Source organism: Seriola aureovittata, chromosome 22 (genome assembly GCF_021018895.1).
Source record: "Seriola aureovittata isolate HTS-2021-v1 ecotype China chromosome 22, ASM2101889v1, whole genome shotgun sequence".
Taxonomy (NCBI): Eukaryota; Metazoa; Chordata; class Actinopteri; order Carangiformes; family Carangidae; genus Seriola; species Seriola aureovittata.
In genome coordinates, this window is record NC_079385.1 from 19,300,660 (window position 1) to 19,322,623 (window position 21,964).

At 42.7% G+C, this 21,964-nt stretch overlaps 1 protein-coding gene across 2 annotated transcripts; it reads right to left on the minus strand.

Annotated features, from left to right (window-relative positions):
• Positions 1–16,778: 16,778 nt before the first annotated feature.
• On the minus strand, positions 16,779–21,616 carry atp5f1c (ATP synthase F1 subunit gamma). 2 transcript variants are annotated; one of them, XM_056367700.1, is made up of 9 exons: positions 21,506–21,616; positions 20,928–20,962; positions 20,130–20,261; positions 19,817–20,024; positions 19,209–19,352; positions 19,037–19,101; positions 18,796–18,951; positions 17,768–17,864; positions 16,779–17,230 (listed from the first exon to the last, which is right to left on the minus strand). In XM_056367700.1, the coding sequence occupies exons 1-9, from the start codon at positions 21,544–21,546 to the stop codon at positions 17,227–17,229; spliced, it is 882 nt and encodes a 293-aa protein (XP_056223675.1). In that variant the 5' UTR covers positions 21,547–21,616; the 3' UTR covers positions 16,779–17,226. The 2 variants fall into 2 exon arrangements, with proteins under 2 accessions (XP_056223675.1, XP_056223676.1); XM_056367701.1 differs by lacking the exon at positions 16,779–17,230 and having other exon boundaries at positions 17,764–17,864.
• Between the last annotated feature and the right edge of the window lie 348 nt (positions 21,617–21,964).

The following is a 21,964-nucleotide window of genomic DNA, read 5'->3' on the forward strand; positions in this document are numbered from 1 at the left end:
GAGATATAATATATGTTAATTACCCAGCTTCAGGTAAATGCCTTTGGTCGGCATTTGTTGTTAGCTTTGGATAGAATCGCAATTCCTGTTCCCAGTTTTCAGTCTTCATGCTATAGGCTAAGCTAACCGGCCGCTGGCTCCAGCTTCTTTCTACCACAGACAGACGTGGAAGTGGTATCGATCTTATCGTCTTAACTTTCAGCGAGGAAGTGCGTTTCCCAAAAATGACAAAACTATTCCTGTAGTGAAATTACCACAAAATAATTGCTGCACAGTGAAGCAGTTGTTGGTTTTGGGTGGGGGGGGGGGGGGGGGGGGGGGGCAGCTGCTTTGCCCCAGTTACTGTTCTTGCTTTGCAGGAAATGACGTCGCAATAGCTAACGTTGGATGTTAGTGAACTCTCAGGAGTTTCAGTGTAAAAAGAGCTTCAAACCACAAACTGTATATCAGGATAAATATCAGCCGTCATGACCCAGCAGTGACCCCCACCACCTCAGGGCCGAGCACACACACACACACACACACACACACACACACACACAAACCTTCATATTTAGAGACGCTTCAGACAAAACAACACTATGTGGGGCGTTCAGGGAGAGATACGTGTGTGTGTGTGTGTGTGTGTCTGTGTGTGTCAGAGGACAAAATAATCTGGAGAGACGATCGAAGAGACTTCATTCCTCGCATCACTGACAGGTTCCAGCCTCTGTCTGCTCGCATCAGCCGCCAACGTCAACAACAAGGAGAACAACAGCAGCAGCAGCAGCGTTAGATACAAGCTGCTTCCCTCTACCTTCTTATCCCTCTCTCAATGCTCTCCTCCCTTTGCCTCTTCTTTACTCCTTCATTCTCCCTCCTACAAACTATCTTTACCAGCTTACCGTTATATGGTGGGAGTGTAGTATATTATGTGTGTGTGTGTGTGTCTGTGTGTGTGTGTGTTATAACAGTATTACAGCAGTTGTGTATGAAAACAGCAGATAAGAGAGCAGGATGATGAAATGTGAAGCAACAACACATGACCCAGCTTAAAGATCTCTGATAAAAACAAACACGCTATATACTGTATCTACACACACACGCGCACACACACACACACACACACACACACTGCCACAAAAGCACACACACACACACACACGTCTGAATACACATGTACACACACAAGGTATGCATACATTTCAACAGATAAATACACACAAGCTATGAGGCAAATGTTACACACATTCACCGCGGACAGAAAAGCAAATGTACCCCCGTATTTGTGATTTTCGTGTGTGTGTGTGCACGTGTGTGTGTGTGCACGTGTGTGTGCATGTGTGTGTGTGTGTGTTCAGTAATGACACATGGAGGCCAGTTCAGCATAGTAAATGAAAAAGACTAGATAAGATCGGTGAGACGGGGCCGACAGACTTGGGTTTATGTGGTGTAGGTGGAGGGGATTCAGGGGTTGTGTGTGTGTGTGTGTGTGTGTGTGTGTGTGTGTGTGTGTGTGTGTGTGTGTGTGTGTGGCGGGGGGGGGGGGGGGGTGTTGGTGGTTAAAGCAGGGGATCACGAGATGAAGCACGGAGGTGTATACACTAATTTTCACCGCTGCAAACTGCCTAAAGTCGACCACAGAATCCAGTGTACGCGAGCAAAAGAGACACATGAAGGTTTTATGTGGTTTAAGAGCAACACAGCTGTTTGTTAATGTGCAGTAGGAGGACGATATTGTGCTTTAATCATGCAAGTTACAGTTTCATGTGTAATTGGAAGATTTAAAGTGCTTCAGAGGGTGTGCCCGTTGCATTTTTAAAAGGCAACACAGAACACGAGCAGCTTCGATCTAGAAATAATTGTTTTGACATGAAGCCGTTGACATGATTAGTGCGTATTGAGAGACTAACTGTGCGGAACAAACACACAACAGATATCTTGTTTTCAACGTTGCTCCATAGAGACCCTCAAGTTTCTAAAGATAACAAACCTACATGTCGGGGTGAATATATGTGTCTCTATGTTTTTATATCATATTGTTATATATATTAAATATGTTGTAGTCTTGACTCATACAAAAATAACTTTTGAACAGGCAGCTGCGGTCACATGTTGTTTCATGAAAAACTCGTAAAGGTAAACTTGTAAATCCGTCAGAGAGCTTGGATTGTTTATCCTGGTTTTACCAGAAAGGCTAAATAACTAAGCTAATCAATAAGCTAATCAATAAGCTAATAGGAAAAGGAAACAGCAACTCTAATAGTTTTTCAAATTCTGTTATTTATTCATGAATTAATAAATGTATTTATAAACAGTTTATTTAACGAGTTTTATGCTGTTTTGTAAATAATTTTTTGAATCTTCAGTATTTATTTATGGATTAATCGTAAATATTTTTTTTTTTTAAATGTCTAATTTAATATGAAATGAAGGAAATGCTTCATTAGTTTCCCTGCTCCTCCAGACGTCTGTGGCTCGGCTTCTTTTAATCATTTGATTCTTCTTCTATGTCGCTATTTTGACACAAACTGTCCACAGTGAACTTCTGCCAAAGCCTGACCTCAAACTAGTTTGAACGTGTGTGTGTGTGTGTGTGTGTGTGTGTGTGTGTGTGTGTGTGTGTGCGTGTGTGTGTTTGTTTGTTATCGGTGCCTTTATCAAAACTGTTTCCATTCAGCTTTCCTTTTTGTCTCTCCTCTTGCTGTCTTGTGAAGAATTTCGAATCCTATATCAGAGTGAGGAAAACAAACACACACACACACACACACACACACACACACACACACACACACACACACACACACCAATCAGTGGCTAGTTCTCTATCTGATATGGAGTTGATCATGGTGGCATATAGAGTGTCTCCGGTGACTTCACACACACACATCCGCACACACACTCATCCCTCCGGTCTGATAACAGCACTTTGGGGGGGAAAAGGGGAAGTTGAGGGACAGATATGTTTTTTTCCGGATGGACAGGTATGGTTTTGGCCACGCTCCGCTACTCCGGGACACCTCGGTGATTGGCATGGAGGCCGGGTCGCCTCCTCCACTGACAGATTATTCATATCACCTAGTTAGGTTTCATGAAGCAATTATATGTCTTCACACTCCGCCAACTTCGGGAATGGCAGACTATAGAAACACACACTATACGGTCCCTGATGGTGGGAAATGCCTGTCACTGAGGAAGAGGAAGCTGGTGTGTCAGGGTTCGAGCTCGCCTCGTTCAAGGCGTTAAAGTAAAAGTAAAGTAAATTAAAAATCTCTTTTAATTCTCTTAATCACAGATTTCTCTGACATGTTAGTGATTTCAAACTATAGACAAAACGATTGTATATTCGCAGCAGCTCGGCGTCTCTAAAGGGCCTGAAAACGCAGAAGGTTACGTAAGTTTACATCTTCAGATTCCTCGGAAGAAAAGTGGAAGCGATCAGGGTGAGCTGGAAGCGAGCGCTTGACGGATAATGGAAAGAAAAAATGTCAAACTTCACCAAAGGGAATTCCAAAGAGAGATGACGCACGTTTGGCACGAAACCGTCTTCACTTCTCTCCTACGCTAAACAAACAGTTTTTTCTCCTCCTCACTGTTTTTGCAGCAGAAGCTTTAGGGAGCGACTCCTATAAATCTGTATCTCTCAGGTGAAAACTTGTTTGCACTTAAGTCGCTTTAAGGCGTTTAAAACTATATTTTTCTGCACTGCATTGCAATATAAAACATATTCTGTATCCGAATCAAATGAACCTTTTCAGTTGTTTAATTTCCCCCTTTTTTTTTTCCTGTGCACTTCAAGCACTTCTCCTCCGTGTCGGCGTAAAGCTGCGGTTTCTTTACTTTGGAAACTACAGTTGAGAAAACAAGGTCCATTTAGTATCTTTAGTATTACAAGAGTTTTCTGTATCAACTGGTTCCAACTTTTCATTAACCTATATATTGACTTTCAGGATGTCGGGTGCATCCTTTTATATACACACACACACACACACACACACACACACTTCCCAAAAAGAGTCAGCTCGATATATTTGGCATCTTTTTTCGAAACTTTGCGATCTCCACCAGAACTTTAAATGTAAAGTTTCTTGTTCAGGGGTTAAATATTTGTACAGTCGGGCGCAGGTGTCAGTACACTCAAAAGAAAGAAGTTCATATGAATCGTCAACCATGTCTAAAGGAAAGAATAATAGAAGTAGTTGTGTGAAGAATTAATAAAAAATAAAAAGTCTAGTCGAACCTTTCCTTCATTGATCAGGTCGATCACAATTCTGCTTCCAGATCCAGATTCCCGCCAACACGTCGATATTCATGTTCAAACAGACACAGATAAGGATCCGCAGTTTTCACTGTCATTTACTTGTGTCACTGTGTTGCACCTTTATTTTTTAGTAATCCCTCTAACGTCACCACTTCCTGTTTTCAAATGTGACGTTAACGAACGGGGGTTAGCGCTAATTCTGAAAAGTGAACTGTGTTTCCAACGCACCGACTGTAACCGCGCCGACACATTTACCGCTGCGTACGACCTTTACGCCTTACGGCAACTCTTGTCGTATGTCGAATAGGAAGTGGAAAGCGTGGGGTCGTTTGGATACGCTTAAACCACGAGGAGGCGACATTCACCTCTCAGCTTAGCGTAGCCTAACGTTAGCGTGGTCGCTCGCTCCGACGTCGTCTCGCTTCGTCCGCTCGCTTGCGGAATTAATATTTTCAAAGGCCAGTTATTAGCAGCGCAGCGTCCTCTCAGCCCTGGACTCAAACCATTTCCTGATGCCTCACAAAAACATATTTTTAAATGATAGTAGTGAGATCTTGTTTCACCAGCTGTTGCCAAAAATAAATAAATGTGCTACCGCTCCCTCCGTCGTGTCACTGGAGCTTCAGGAAGTCACGGCGTGTTAATGTGTCAGTGTTCGACAGAATCGGGCTGATTGCTCAACCGCTACAGCAGAAAATCAGTGTAGCCTGAAAACAAACACACACACGCTGCTGCTGCTGACAGACGGACGTGGCGGCGTCGGCAGAGTCAGCACGTACGCACGCCGCTCGCTGCGGGAAAAAAACTAAGTGGATAAAAATAAACTAAACACATTTAAACTCAAGTCTTTCTGCACGTTTGACACCTTCGCAGCCTGTGAGTGACATCATGGGAAAACTGTCAGGTAGCAGGTAGCAGCCTTTGTTTTTTGGGCAACACACCTGCACAAACACTGACATATATAGAGGGTTTCACACACACACACACACACACACACACACACACACACACACACACACACACACTAAACTGTCCACAGCCCCAGTTCTCACACCATCAGCTGTGACCTGGTTAGCTTTAAGCCGGTGTTTGAGCCTGGCCCTTAGTTGAGGTTGGCTGCTCAGACAGGGCAATAGTTTGCACTCACAGTCGCTCGTGCACACACACACACACACACACACACACACTGGCCACTGTGGCTAATTGAATGGCCAGGGCAGGAGGTCCAGGTCTTTATGCTCGTGGAGAGGAGCCATGAATTTCTCTGTTTCATTTGGACTCTCTGAGGCAGTGGGAAAAAGGTGAGCGAGTGTGGGAACCAACAGCTACAGGCTTTGAATATTTACCTCCGGAGCGACAAAGAGTAAGAGGAAGACGGTTCATTTAGTTTGATTATGTAATTGTCAGATTTAGTTTAGTTGCTTGGACGTACCGCTAATGTGACCGTGCGACAGAAAATACAGTTTGAAAGAAACACAAAGTCGCTGAGTAAGTTTTTTTTAATCGACATAAGAAGGAAACTGAAGCATGAATTCAGCGTTATTGGTGACGTTTAGGAAACTCGGGCGCACGGTCGTGTTTTGGGGAAAGAGACTTTAACCAAAAACACAGATGCAACATTTGTGCACGACCTCCTGAACAACGTCTAAGAGACACGTGAAGCGTTTCCATTAACCAAACTTTTATTGTTTGATGTTTTTGTAATTCCATTTACATTTTACTTTGATTAGTTTGGATGTTTTATATTTGACTTTATTCACATAACATCACTGAATGGAAACAGACACTCATCAATCCTCACTTCGAAACTCAAAAATAAATAAATTCAGATAATCATCAAAACTAGCTTTTATTTTTGTATATCTCTTTAAAATAAAAAATAAAAAGTTGACATTTTTTCAATTCGAGGGTCCTCGCCGAGCCGTGACAATATGCAAGTGAAAGTGAAAAATGTCCGATTTAATGGGTTTTCACTTCAGGCCTCGAGGGAATCCATAGCTTCAATCGAAAAAATGCAGCATTCATGCGCCGGTTCAAGCCCAGTATCGGTTCACGTACAGTGTACATCTGGGCTTTTAATCATTTTCACGCATGTGTATGTTTTGTGTATGTGTGAAAAGCTCACGCTTGTTGTGGAGGGGGGTGGGTGGGTGGGGGGGGGTCATCCCTTATTTGCATAAGGAAAAGGAAAGGAGGTAAAAGGAGAGAGAGAGAGAGAAAATGGAGTCTTGGAGAGGGAAAATGAAACCGCGGAGCAGGAGGTGAGAGGAGGAGAGATGATGGAGGGAGGAGGAAGAGGAAAAGTGAAATGGTGTGATGTGAGTGAGAAGAGATGGAGGGGCTTTATTTGATTGCTGATGTTCAGCAAGTCGCATAAGTCACAAAGCGTTATGGAATCAATGGATGAGTCATTACCACACACACACACACACACACACACTTTGTGTAAGGGCATTGAATATCAGATAATGGCTGATAAAGTTGAGCTGCTTGTTTTTGTGTCACATGACATAAACGCTGATTTAGATTCTCTAATTTAAAATGTAATCGTCTTAGAAATTTCACACACACACACACACACACACACACACACACACACACACACCCTGCGCCACCTACTACCTTGGAAAAAAACACTCACCTCTGTCTCACACTTTGAGAGTTGCACAAACTCATTTCATTATGATGAGACATGCCTCGCTCTGAAAACCAAAACCGTCCAACAAATGAAGCGTTGACATAATGCCGCATAAGTGGCTGTGAATGCTTTGTGTCTACCAACGCACACGCACACACACACACACACACACACACACACATATAAACAAACACACACAAAATAAGGGGGAAGTGAGCATCATTTAACAGCAGGACTCCACTGGAGCCGGAGGTTGGAGCTGAACATGACTGTGTAGTTACTCACTGAATTGCTCACACTGAGACCATCGGCTGACCGCTGATATTATATTATAGGATTCATCAAAACGACACCGTTTTTAATACAGTACATGTGTATTAACCAGACTCCCACATACAGGCTGTTATTAGCTGTTATTAGCCTTAAAGTGAAGTATTATGATTAGAATTAGAACCAGCATTAATATTAAAGTTAACATACAGTTACTGTAGCGTCAGTATTACAGTTACCTGGTGTTACTTATTAGTATTAATGGTGGCATTGGTGCTATTATTAGTATAAACATAATAAGTCCCCCTATTAATAATTTATAAGCAGTGTGCATACATTTAATAAATGATATATAATATATAAATTGTACTTACAAGCAGATATAAGTTTATTAATGTATTTGTGAGCTCCTGTATAAACAGATAACAGATGATATAAGATACTAATAAACACTCAATATAGATGCTTACAGCTAAATGAAACTATGTATTAGATGTTCATATACTTTTAAAAATGCTAAATATAGTGCTACTGCTTGTTTTAGTATTAGCATAAGCAAGAAGTATCAATATTAGTATCAATATCAGTTTAAGTGTCAGTATTAGCCGCCCACTCCCACCAGTGTCTCAGCTGTCGCTGTGATAACTGAAGCTCCAAATGACTAAATGTTCACTTGCTTTCTCTGAACACACCGATGCTGTTTGCAGCTTTTGATTTGTTATTTAGCGACATGCTAATGTGCTAATGTGTATTAAAAACTGATTGGAGTGGTTTTATAGTCCCGTGGCCAAACGTGTGTTCAGTTCTTCGCCCAATGTATTTACTGTTACGTATGGAAGGAAAGATAAAGATCATAAACCAGCAGGAAATATTAGTCCTGAACATATATTAGCATCCGAACACCCAGATCTTCCTGCTCATCAACCGCGTCGCTAAACTCCAGACGGATTCTCACACGTGGCAGTTTAGTTTGTCAGCTGTGCTGGCATGAATGTGGAGAAATGTATTTTGATAAATAAAATAAGACACTGTCGTCTGGTTGAGGGCGATAATAAAAAGCAAATACAGGAGGAATGGGAGGAGATATATTTATATACATATATATATGTATTGTGTCGGGTGATAAGAGGGTATACATGTGGGGAGTTGACACTTGGGAGAATATACCGAGGGTGAGACAAAAGAGAGGGATGAGAGTCAGGAGGGTGGCACAGGAGAGGGGGGGTGGGGGTGGGGTGGGGGGGTGAAAAGAGGGTGAGACAGGGTTGAAATTGTTAGTTTAGCCCCACTGGCTATATTTTCCCTCCCCTGGGTCTATTTTACATACTTCTCTCTCAGACCCCATAAACAAACACGGAGCATAATTAGTGCTGTGAGTGTATGTTCGTGTGTGTGTGTGTGTGTGTGTGTGTGTGTGTGTGTGTACATGCACATGAATGTAGTGTGTGGGAGCAAAGGAAAATGATTTTCTGTCTAAAATAGTGAGTTATGTGGACTTACACACACACACACACACATAAGGCAATGCATGTCCTGGTATACACACACACACACACACTAAACATAATTTCTCATAACACTCTAATATGGTTCATTTTCAGCTATCAAAACACACATGAAAAGAGTGTTAACGCTGTCAACAAGCGAGCATGGGATGTGGAACCGTCGTTTTCATTCTCAATATGTCAAGGTTGGGGTGTATTCCAGCAGAGAGCGAGGGAGAGAGAGAAAGGGGGGGGAGGGAGGGAGGGAGGGAGAGGGCGAGTGAGAGAGAGAGGGTTAGAGGAGGAAGGAGTGTCGTTCTCCATCCTCTGCTCTCCAGAGAATCCCATCATGAAACGCCAAAGCACAAAGAGCTCAGAGCCTTCGACTGAAACCGAGGGACCTTTTATCCAAAAGCGGGAGCAATCGCTGGGGCAACAGCGCCACCCAGCACGCCACGGCGAGTACTACACCTCCTCCTCCTCCTCCTCTACATCCTGACCTGCCTGTCTCTCCATTAGGAAAAAAAAAAAGAAAAACAAAGGGACACTCTTTGCTATCCCACATTCAATGATCAAAATGAGCAACGGTGAAACAATTCAAGTCAAATCCACGCCCGGTTTTGAGCAAACCAACCCCCCCTCCTCCTTTTCCCTCCCCCCCCCAACACATGAGAGAGGTAATCAAAGCCTCAGTCTTCTTTCTGTGTGGGAATCTAACCCTTAATGGGCTGCACCAACCTCACAGCCAAGCACACACACACACACACACACACACACACACACACACACACACAAAATCAAACTAATTACAATTTGTCCTTTCTCTTTTGTCCTTTTCACAGTGCTCCCTTTTAATTCCCACCAAGAAGACATTAAAAAAAAGGGGTTGGTGGGTGTATGTGAGGAGTATAAGGGGGTGTACTGAGGGATTTTCCAAAGTGGCACAGTAAAATAACACACTGGAGTGTATATCGGCTTCCACTCTCCCTCATTTAAATAAGCGCCAACACTGATTTTCTAACAAAAATATGGTACTAGTATAATAACAATGAAATAAGACCCTGTGAAAACTCGCAGCCTGCAGCAAGTATTTAAAATATCATTTAAAAAGGGCTGATCTGTAATTCAGAGCGGATATGGTATCAGACGGCGTGCTTGTCATTCCCGGCTATAATCTCCACTACACTGAGAAACACACTGTCTGCTGGCAGCTCTGGAGAGAGGGAGGAAGAACAGGGAAGAAGAAGGAGAAGAAGAGGAGGAGGGGAGGAGGGGTGGGGATTTCACGACTTATTTTTCCGTCTCCTCTAGATGCCGTACGTTCGTCTGTTATCGGCCCAGAAATCTCGAAAACCTATTTAAAAAAATAAAATAAAATAAAATAAGATAAATTTGCAGAGAGAAGTTGGAGTGCAAAAAATAAAATAAAAAAAATAGGAGGAAGAAGAAGAGCTGGAAAAAGTTGTGAGATGGGAAAAAATGGCGGAAAAAAACTTTAAGAAGACTCAGCTGATTAATCAATTACTGTTCTGATAATCACTTATTCGTTTATTAAGTCGAACAAAGAGACTTGAAAATCTTTTCATAAGTTTATCAAGTGGAAAAGAAACAAACGATGCATCACTCAATCACATCACATGACCTTTCTCCGTAGCTGCTCCCAGCTGTAGTGGAGCGTTCGGCTAATTATCAATTAATAATAATTAAAGATATTGATAATAAGACTAATAATGTGATTAATAACTTGATGTGCTTGTTTTACCATGTCAGGTCTCGGATGGTGAAGGTGATGGACAGATGAACTGAGACGAGGAGGAAGATAAACGGAAGTGAGATAAAAAGAAAAACACATTTGGTTGATTACACGATAAACAAAATTAATCAACAACAATTCTGATCGTTAATTTATTGTTTTAGAAGCTGCTTCTAGAAAGTAAAATATGAGTTAATGTGTCGATTATTTTTTGAATATATTTGAGTTTAAAAATGTCGCTTTCTTTTCTGAGAAATGGTGATGCAGACTTTTTGTGACATTTTAAAGACTAAACTGTTCATCAATTTATCAGAAAAAATAATCAATAAGTTAATAGATGTAAGTGTGGAAAGTTTGAGGCTGTTAATTGGAGAAAACGATCATCTGAAGACGTCACTTTGCGCTCTGAGGAATTGTGTTTGGGTTTTTGTTTCTCACTCATTTTTGACATTTTATAAATTAAATTATTGATCAAATAACGAGAGAAAATATGGGTGAAATGATGAGACAAATATATAAACAGTGAGACTATCCAGAGCTCACACACACTCATGAATACACACACTCTGCTATACACACACACACACACACTCACGGAGAGACACGTAAACACACATTGGGTTTTGGTTAGACGTGTGGTCTGGACAGGAAAGGGCTGGGGCCGCCACACTCAGCAGGACACGGACCTTGGGCAGTTCACACTACACACACACACACACACACACTCGTGCAGACTCACTGCCAGGCCATCCTTACCCACCTATCCTGTTGCAGCGGGGGGTCGGAACTGGCCAGACACACACACACACACACACACACACACACACACACGCTCAGTCGGCGGAAACTGGCAGTGACATGCTATCCGGTGGCTCAGGCTGGGGGCTCTGAGGTTGGGCTGAGCCATCTATCATACAGCCAGAAACACAGTAACCCAAGACATGAGTGGCAGTAGGATCACACACACACACACACACACACACACACACACACACACACACGCACAGTGAAGAAGACATATGTAAGTATTCTCACAAACGGAGCACTCGCTCAGACAAAGCCGACGACACGCTGCGTCATGCTACACTGGCTGTTTATGAGAAAAGCCCTCAACATGAACTGAATCCAATGAGATGTTTTGATCAGATTCCTCACACACACACACACACACACACACACACACACACACACACGCATGAATAGGTTCGACTGTTAGCATCACTGTCATCTTGGCTTTCAAAGGACAGTTTCCGTGTCCCGCCGTCTAAATGATTCTGACAGTTTCTGCTCTGACGAGATAAAAAATCTTGGATAAACACGATTCTTGTAGCTGTTTGGATTTTCAGTTCAACATTTGCATAAATACCGTTCTGAAACATGTCGAAATAAACTGCAGCTGAAACAATTAGTCAATTTGACTGACAGGAAACGAGTTTGCAACTGTATTGATATTGTTTGGGATGAGGAGAAGACGTTGTTGGTTAGCATTAGCATCGATAGCCGAGCAGACAAGGGTTCAGATGTTCCAGATGTTCCACAGATGATTGATCGAACACATGGCCAGGCTTTTATGTGTTTTAGAACCACAGAATACACATGGATCTTAAAGTGAACCAGCAGGTTCAGGTGGTATTTCCCCTCTTTCTGGCGGTCCAGCCTGAGCGACCTTGTAGCGAAAAAGACGGCGCCATTTTAAAATATTCCTTTTTTTTTTTTTTTTTATCCCTGAACGTTAAGATTTCAACTTTTATTTGTTACGATAAAGTAGAAAAATACGAGGGGGTGAAACCTACAGTCAGGTGTTAGCTCGGCGACCTCTGTCGGACGTCACCAATCAACAATGATCATGTGACCAGAGCTGGGTATTTAGACATGATAAAGATCCATGATGGAGATCAATAGAACGGGATCTCCGGCTCGTACCCGCACCGGTCCGAGTCCCGGATCAGGTGTCGCTCACTAGGAACCAAGCGGACTAATCGTGGCGAGAAAAATCAGAACCAAAAGCAGGAAACAACAGAAATGCAACATCCTGTTTGACTGACACGTGACGCGTGAGAATCATTGCGCAGGGACGTCGCAGCAGAACGCGATGGCGGAGCGAGGGTTAACACTGAAGAGGAGCACAAATTACAAGCTATCGTCAACTTTGATTCACAGCAACCGCCAGCGTCCTCCGTCGCAAACATATTCTCCTCTGACTAGTTTGCGTCGCCACTCTCCCGGCTTCACAATCAAGCCTTCAGCCTGAGTAAGTGCCCCACTTCATTTGTAAAACGCCCCTGTGAATGATACAGACCGCCACTTCCCCCGTCTAAATCTCTCTCTCTCTCTTTCTCTCTCTCTCAACAGGCCTCACCAGTCACCCCCCCCCCCCAACCCGGAGAACCCGAGCCGGCCAGATTGATGTGAGGACGGCTCTCATTTGGACCAGGAGAAAAGTGGCCAGTTTAAGGGCTGCTACTGTATTTTAAACGCCAATGGCGGGGTGTTAAAGAGACTGATGAGCCCGGTGGTGACGGCGGCAATGGTGACCCTCCCTCCTGGCTCGGTGCAAAAAAAAAAAAAAAACCCCACTGGGAAAATGAGAGAGAGGTGGGGGAGGAGGAGGGGAATAAATCTGCGTGGCGGCGGGAATCGATCGTTTCTCCCTCCTCTCTCCCGGCGCTATCTCATCTGCAGGGGCTGAGAGAGGCAGAGCGGTTTAAACGATCCTGACCTTGTCCGACATAAATAGTCAGAAAAGTCCACGGAGCAGATAGCTTTGTGTAAGGCTGGTGGGGGGGGGGGAGAGAAGAGGGAGGGGAACGCATTGAGATAAGAGGGGGATGGTGGGAGAAGGGGGGGGTGTTGAATGAGATAATGCCCTGGCGTTACTACATCAGAGTCGGTGTCGCTCACACGCACAGACGTCGCCGTGGGAAACAGCCTCGGCCTCGCTTCCTGTCATCCCTCCTTCATCCCTATCTCTCCCTCTTTTCCTCCCTCTGTCTGATCAGGAAGAGACGGGAGTTGAGTGTGAAGAAGAAGAAGAGGAAGAAGAAGAAGAAGAACGGGGGAGGAGTGGAAAGTCTCCCTCCTTTTCAGAGCTCTCATCCTTCTCTCTGTGATTACCTGAGAGAGCGATGGAGGGACGGAGGAAGTCAATTGGCTCCGACGAACACTCCTGAAGAAGATGTGAGTGTTTTAAAGTAAGAAAGGAGCTCCTTTGTGCGGCGCCCCCTCTTCTTTTCTTTTGAGTGTAATGCTGCTGTACCTGACAGTGGCGCTGCCCCGGGTAAAGGCAGAAATCTCTGCCTCCATTGTCACCTGTTCCTCTAATCATTTTCCGCCCGTCATGCCACAATGGAGGAGGGCGATAACGATAACGAGGTGAAGCTAATACAGAGCGGCGGCGAGGCCCCCCGAACACAATGTTCAGATGTCTTCACTCTCACTCACACACACTCACACACACACACACACACACACCTTTATACACTCCTTAATGCAGAAACACTCACTTGCAGACACACACACACACAATTAGTCTTTTTTCTTCAGTCACTCATGTGCAGATGTTTGAGCCTTTTCATTATGGCGCCAACTGTCGAACCACCGTCACATTAACACCGTTACACACTTCCATCATAAAACATCATCACAACAAAAGAGGACGAGGCTCGTGTTATTGCTCTGCTTTGTTGGAACGAGTCTAGTTAGCGGCTGCTGGTGTGAATCCTGGCATATTATCTGCCTGGTTTGACGCTCTGGCTCTGGGTCTCATTATCCAAGTTTTTACCCATCATTCCTTTGGGTTATGGCACAATTGCACTCATCGAGTTAAACACGCGACTCAACGAGAATCACCTCCCCGTGGGCGTCTGCCTCCGCCGCTAGTTTCATGTTACATCCCTGTTTATCCAGATGATAATGGTTTTCTGAGGTCGCACTGACCTTTGACCTTTGAACACCAAAGTCTAGTCAGTTCGTCCTGGAGTCCAAGTGAATGTTTGTGACAAAGAAATTATCTCAAGGTGTCACTGAGATATTGGGTTTACAAGGCCAAAGCAATGTTTTATGAGGTCACCATGCCCTTGCCCTTTGACCTTTGACCCCCCCCCAAATTCTAATCAGTTTGTCCTTGAGTCCAGGTGAATGTTTGTGCCAAATTTGAAGGGATTCCAATGAGGAATTCTGGATATTTTGCATTCCCCAAGGCCAAAATCATGTTTTGCGAGGTCACCGTAACTTTGACCTTTGAACTTTGACCTTTAGCCACCAAAATCCAATCAGTTTCTCTTTGAGTCCAGATGAAAATTTTTACCAAATTTTAAAGAAATTCCCTCTCGGCGTTGGCGATATGTCTCATTCACAAGGCCGAAACTGTCTTTTGTGAGGTCACCACAGGTCACCTTTGACCTTTGACCCCTAAAATCACTTTTTTTTTTCTTTGTGCCAAATTTGAAGAAGTTCCATCAAGGTGTTACTGAGATAACGTGTCCACGAGAATCGGACGGACAAACCCGCAAACAAAAAAGTGCAACGGGTAAAGAAACGATCAGGAAACTCACTTTTGACCCGCTGTGCTTGCCGTAGTTATACAGGTTTTTTTTCCCCGTGCTGTTTCTCCAAGCTTTGGCTCAACTGTGGTCCAAACCTGTCCGGTTGTGTGACCGCTCATGTTTTCCCGCTCTACTGGACCGAGCTGCAACGTCACTCTGGTCTCAGATCTGGGAAACAAGAGATCCACAGAGGCCTGACGCCATCACCATGTTATCATCATTGTGTTATTATCATCAGTATATGAAGACACCTCTTCCTGGACACCTGAGCTGTGAGGATCAATGAGAAGGCTGCTGCTCCCTGACTGTGTTTATCAGAGTCTGGCATCGCTGTAATTTCAGTGTTCAGATGCAATCGCTCCTCACTCCCCTCAGGAGTAAACAATAACAAGCACAAATACAATAGACAAACAAGGCCTGCAGGACATGTATGCGCACACACACACACACACACACACACACACACACACACACACAACACACACACACACACACACACACGCAGGCATGCACTTACAGGAAGGACGACGTTTCGGGTACAGAAATGATATTTAATGCAAACCACAAACACCCACTGTCTAATTCTCCGTCACCGTTGGCATTCAATGTTGCCAGATCATCACAACCACCAGAAACCACAGGACCTATATCAGAAAAAAAGGCTGAACTCAGATCAGATATTGGATCTGAATATAGAGGATCAATTGAGCAGAAATAAATCGCCTATCGTGCAGTAAATGAAGCGTGAAGATGTGTCATTCTGCTCCGACAAACTCTTCACTCCTTTGGGGTTTTCACTCTCATGCAGGTCGCTGCCGGAGGACTGAGGCGGCGCCGCATTTCTTATCAGACAGCGCCGCCTGGTGGACACTTTGGGAACTGCAGGAGGAAGAGGAGCAGGAGATGAGGTAGTGTTATATGGAGTTATAACAATGGAAAAACAATTGGTTCTCAGGTTGTTCGGACCTGCTCGAGCTCAGCTGTGTCAGTGTGCAACAACAAAAGGAGCTCTGAGATTAAACTCAACTTTAAATCAGAAGTTGGAGTCGATTTGAGACTTTACATCAGTTTTCTGGTGTCAGTTTCAGAGGTAGATGATGATTAACAGTGTGTGTACTGCATATAAAAGTTTCCTTCCTTCAGGTCATAATTCAGAGTCGAAGCATCAATAACAACAGATGTAGCTCTTGTATTAAGTGGAGATACTACCCAGGGATTTGATTATTGTAATATCGTGAACAATTACAGATGCACTGCTCTGACCTTTTCTCTCTCAATACTGACACCAACGCTCTTTTATCCAAATGTAAAATCTGCATATCTGCATATCTCGCTGCATTGCATTCACAGGAAGAGTTTTTAATGTGAAGTGACACGAGGCCGTGGAAGGAAGAAGTCATGAGCCACGATTTAAAAAATACTCTTTTTACCAGTTAAAGTCAAAACCTTACTTCAGTAAAAGTATAATATAAATAAAACGTGGTGAAAATATAAAATTATTTGTTCAAAATAGACTCTTATAGTCCTAAAATTTTATTTGTACTATTTAATCATCATTGATTTACATGTAAGCAGCATTTTAACTTTTTTAAAATATAATCAGTGGCTTTATTTATCGTTTATTGGCCTTTATTTTATAGGCTCATTGTTTTTGCAAGGTGTTAGGATTCAATGTAGCAGGGTAAAAATAATAATACAATAAAGGATAAAGTCTGATTGAATGAATGTGATGACGGCTCAGACTCAGACACAGTATTTGATGTGGTTCACTCACATCAGGGCCGATAACCTCCTTCATGTCGCCGTGTCCCTGATAATCACTGCTTGAAATAATGCAATCCACACTAAGACCAGTGTAGAGCCCAGAGGTGGCATTTATTTATTGTTAGGATTACATAACGTGTTTCAGCTATTTTGTCCATCCTCTGTTTAATAACACAACTGAGGAATAATTAGATTTACAATCCACATGAATAATTCACTGTCGACCAACTCTTAAGCGTCCGAGACTAAATTCCTTTCTAGAAGAAAATTCAAAAACACAAACTGATGATTTAAAAGTAGCGACACCTTCAGAAGAGAAGAGCATCAACATTCATTTTTCTCAGTCGTCAGGTTTTATTGTGAGGAATGAGATACAGGGACTGAGGAAAGGATGAAGGTTCTGTGTAAGAGGTTTATTTTCTCCATATATTTTACAAATAGAAGCACAAATGTTCATTTAGACTCTCGACAACACTTGTCCGAAGTACTTTTTTTGAAGAGCTATAGGCAATGGAAACGATGACCTGGCCCGTTTATCTGCAAAGAAAAAGAAGAAGAAGAAAAGGTGAGAACGGTGAATACAAAGAGCAAGTCGGACCTGACAACGGTGTTTAACAAGCTGAAACCTAAAGGACATCTAGTCTATTATATATCAAGGGCTTCACGGCACACACTCCTCTCACTTCTACAGCTAAAGCAGCGCACAGGGATCCTGACATTACAGGCTAGTCTACAGTGTTACCTCCTCTGTTAAGACAAGCCTCAGTTCCTGAGTTCAGCCGAGGGTGAGGAGGAGCAGATTAGGTCAGAGAGGAGAATTAGTCACGAAAGAATGTGATGGCTTTTGGAAATTTAAAAAAAAAAAAAAAAGACATGCATGGTTGAGAGGAAAAGAGAGAGAGTAAAGAAGAGAGGTCATAGAGGTCAGAAAGTGATGGAGGAACATAATGAAAGTGTGAGTCAGAGAGAAATCTGCAAATGAATAGAGGAAGATAGAAAAGTGGTGGAATAAAAAGAGAGAAAAGAAAGAAAAAAGGAAATACTGTAGATGTGGTGGAAAAAGAAAAGACTTACAGAGCAGCAGCTCCGGAGATGATCTCAATGAGCTCCTTGGTGATGACGGCCTGTCTGGTACGGTTGAAGGTGAGGGTCAGCTTGTCAATCATCTCGGCTGAAAAGGAAAGGGACAGAAACCCGTCGGTCAACGTCAAACACCACTTTGTGACGGAAGAGGAAAAGTGATGTTAGAGCATCGCGAATACGTTTCAAACTAAAATCATAACGATATAAAAAAGTGGCGGCCGAGATATGAGATTAAGTAGAAATCTAAAAACGGGTAAACTCTTCTGTTTTCCCACAATCTGATGTTTCCAATGTATTAACTTTTTTCTAAATGATGCAAATGATTCAACAACAGCACTTAGTCGAGTGACAGAAAATAAAATAACCAGCATATATGTACAATTGATTAATTACTAAACCCAGATCTCATATATTCACTGATTTAACTTGTCAAATGTGGGTTTTGCTGCTTCTCTCCGATTTATAATCTTTGTAAATTGAAAGTAATTTGGTTTTTGATTTTAAAAAAGTCGACAGTTGCAGCTCTAATTACGCCTCACGATGTAAAAATGTACATCCAAGCTCCACGGCCCCGATGTAACGTCTCCACCTTTTGCTCGTTTTGTCTGACGAACATGTGCAAAAACTAAATTTATTTTTACAAATCACATAAAACTGTGAAAAGCAGAAACTCTCACATGTGAAGATAAAACCAGAGAATGTAAATAAATAACTCAAAACAATAAATCCAGCCAAAAATGGTTGGAAATTAATTTTCTGTCAGTCAACTAATCCTTTGAGCATCGGTTAAAATAAAAATCGGTAAAAAGTTTTGAGAAGAGATTTAGTTTCTACCTGCGTCATAAAAAACTAATAACTGTTTCTATGGTGTTGCAGAAACACTGTGATGTCACTGAAGTCGTCATATAAAGAGACACTACACATCAGCACATCCTTTCATAATATATCATATATTATCAGCTGATTTTCTGAAAGATGGGAAAGTGACACGTGTTCGACAGGAAGTCCCGAAGTCTTACAAGCGTTCTTGCTGGCGCTGTCCATGGCAGTCATCCTGGCGCTCTGCTCCGCTGTGGAGGACTCCCTCAGGGCCAGGTAGATGATGTTGACCATAGCAAACTCCTGGTAGTTCCTCAGCACGTCGGCGTCGATGTCATCATAGACGCCCATGTTCTCTGTTGAGAAGACACAGGTGTTCAGGATCTGTCTAACTGGGACAAACGAGGCTGAATGTCTCTGAACAAAAGCAGCACGTCCTACCTGAGTTGGCAACGATGTCTGTGGAGAACACAGGCTTGTTGTCCGTCTTGTATGAGATAACAGACCTGCATCAGAGAAAGGGGGAGACTTTGTGATCAGGGCAATACAGTATTTTACAGATAATTTAAACAGACAAGTGAATCTCTCAGTTTATGCAAGAAAAGCCTCGTACCTGAATCTGTTGAAGATGATGGAGCCCTGGTCGAACTCGTATCCAGAGTTGAGCAGCTCGGTGGCGATGATGGAGGCGTCACCGAAGCTGGGGGGCTTGCGGCCGATTTCCTTGCAGTTCAGCATGATGTGCTTTCCATGAGTTCTGACGAGAGACGGTGAGTATCGTCAGTCTGCACACTTTCATTCTTTAAACATGTTTAAATCTTTGCTAAGATACACAAAGTTCTCATCTGTTTCAAGCCAATAAACACATTTTAAATCTTAACAGCTCTCATGACAGAGAAACCTCAACATTGTTTCACCCTGCAGAGAATAACAGGTGAAAACTTGTAATACTAGTAGAAATTTTGGCATTAAGAATAATTTCAGCGCTGTGTATTAATCCACTAGCACACTGAACTTCACCGTCAGACTTCATGCTACCAGAGCCAACAAAAGGAATCACAGTAATCAAATTTTTACTGCTGCAGAAACGTCAGCATTATAAAATTGTTAAAATGTCAATGAGGCTTTTGCAACATTGACATTCTGGGAATTTCAGCCTCTAATAAACTAAGACTGGGCCTGACTCATGGCCTTCAATGTTATAACAGAGCAGATTAGTACCTGTGCAGCAGGCCTCTCAGCTTGTCTCCCACATTGATCACCATCACCTCCTTGCCAGCGCCGGTCAGGTTGGCGATCTCGCTCTTAATGGCCTTAGCCACACCGGAGTGGATGGCACCACAGAGGCCACGGTCAGAGGTCACACCAACGATCAAATGCTTGGAGGCCTTGTCCTCGGGAGCTTTGATTTCAGCCTTCTCATACAGAGCTGGAGGGCAGAGAGAAAATGGAGGGAACCTTAGTTTAAGAAACAATCGAGAGTAAAATCCAATTTATCAAGTGAGAGGTAACATGGAGGCGAGGTGTTACATACCCAGAGCACCGGTGCCATAAACACGGGCTGGCTTCAGCTGCCTCTCAGCACGAGCGTACTTGGCAGCGGCCACCATTTTCATGGACTTTGTGATTTTCTGGATGTTCTTGATGGACTTCAACCGAATGGTGACTAAAGGGAAAAGAGGATTGTCACTCAGAATATTAAAGGAGGGGCAAAATGACAACAAAATATTACAGTGAGACAATATAAAATGGTCAGCTGTTTTCAGATTTTGCTGCACGTTTAAACCACAGTCTCCATTATGTGTAATATCTTTGGTCATATTAGAACATGGCAGGTAATAATGCAAATCAACAGGCAGGACTGCCATCTCACAGAACCCCATTCACATATCTGGCAACCAGATTATTGTTTATATTATTGGCAATGATGCACATTTACAATTATAATAATAATAAAAGCCTTTTACAAATCACTAGGATGAGCTCTACTAATTTGGAATCACTTATTTGTCCTCTAGATGACTGCTTATTCACCCCCCTCAATATAGACAGTGATATGACCTGGTTAAGTTTTTTAAATGTGTGCTGCAGGGAGAGTAGTTTGCAGCTCAAGATTGTGTTTTAAGCAACTGCAAACTGGTGGGTCGATGTATAAAGACATATGTACTTATTGAATTATTCAGATGTTGCCCTCAGCTGGCATTATATGTTGGCACTGGATGTTGAAATTTTGAATCTGTGGTGTAATCAGTGTCAGATTGCAGTCTGCATTATGTTGTTGTGCTGTTGTCTTTTACTACAAAGTGTGCAGTTAGTTTACAAATGTACTTACTGTCCTTCAAGGTAGCCATGTTCCTGACCTGCCCACTGTGAACAGAAATAGTCCATTTGAGTTTTAGCTGCAAGCATTGTCAACATGTAAAAGCGTTATTAACACGTTATCAGCTTACAATTAAAAGTAGCTTCGAGTTAATGTCATGTTATCATAAGCTAACCTCTTCTGTCATTGGCTATAAAATGAGGAATACAGATTAGCGCTGCAAGTGAGTTAGCATCAGCTAGCTCTGCACAGAGCTAGGGCTTTGACAGTTAGCCCTAGCTAAGACTATCACTGTGACCGATGCATGTGTTATAAATGTATTAGCTCAGAGTCGTTCATTGGTGAAATGTTAACTCTCCTCTCTCGACACTCGCACAATGTCAGTTCAGTTAGCTTTAGCTTCTAGCCGGTTGAACTTGTCCATTCATTAGCCGCGGCCTCCACGTTAGCACGTCCTTGCACTCAATAACTCGCGTGCTTTACAGACTAGACGTTACACGTCCATTACAGCCACACATGTCCACAGAGTTCAAACAAAGACGATAAAGTTAAAGACTGTTGAGGAACAATTTATATATTTGTGACTTTACCATTGTGGGGAGAACACCAACGCGCTGGTCCTGGCGAACATGGTTACTCCTATGAAGGTCAGACACGCAGGACTGCGCAGGCGCAAGTTAAGGGCAAAATGGACGAATGCTGCCTTCATGTACCAGCAGAAATATCGTTATAAAGAGGATCACACACATGACTGAAACGGACTGAACCCACAATGTTTACCCAAAAAAAGTGAAGAGCCTTTTTAGTAGATTTATTATTTCTTGTAAAAACATGTAGCGTTTGTTACTGGTACCAAAGGCAAATAAAACACATTTTCATCTCTGACTTTTGTCTAACTTTCGTAAGTATTTTATTGTACTCTAAACATTTAGTTCACTAATTACTTTGGTATTAACTACTCTCCCTAAACTTTTGCGCAATAAATCTAATGTATATTGTAGAAATTGATAATACATTCTTGTGGGGGAGCATCTCAGATATTCACATTT

What these genes read in the sequence shown, in the direction of transcription:
- atp5f1c (XM_056367700.1), bottom strand. Translation starts at nt 21,546, where the DNA reads ATGTTCGCCAGGACCAGCGCGTTGGTGTTCTCCCCACAATG. An exon ending in CTGAGAGGCCTGCTGCACAG is followed by an intron (nt 19,353 to 19,816) that starts GTACTAATCTGC and finishes GTCTCTCGTCAG; the next exon opens with AACTCATGGAAAGCACATCA. An exon ending in ATCATCTTCAACAGATTCAG is followed by an intron (nt 19,102 to 19,208) that starts GTACGAGGCTTT and finishes TCTCTGATGCAG; the next exon opens with GTCTGTTATCTCATACAAGA.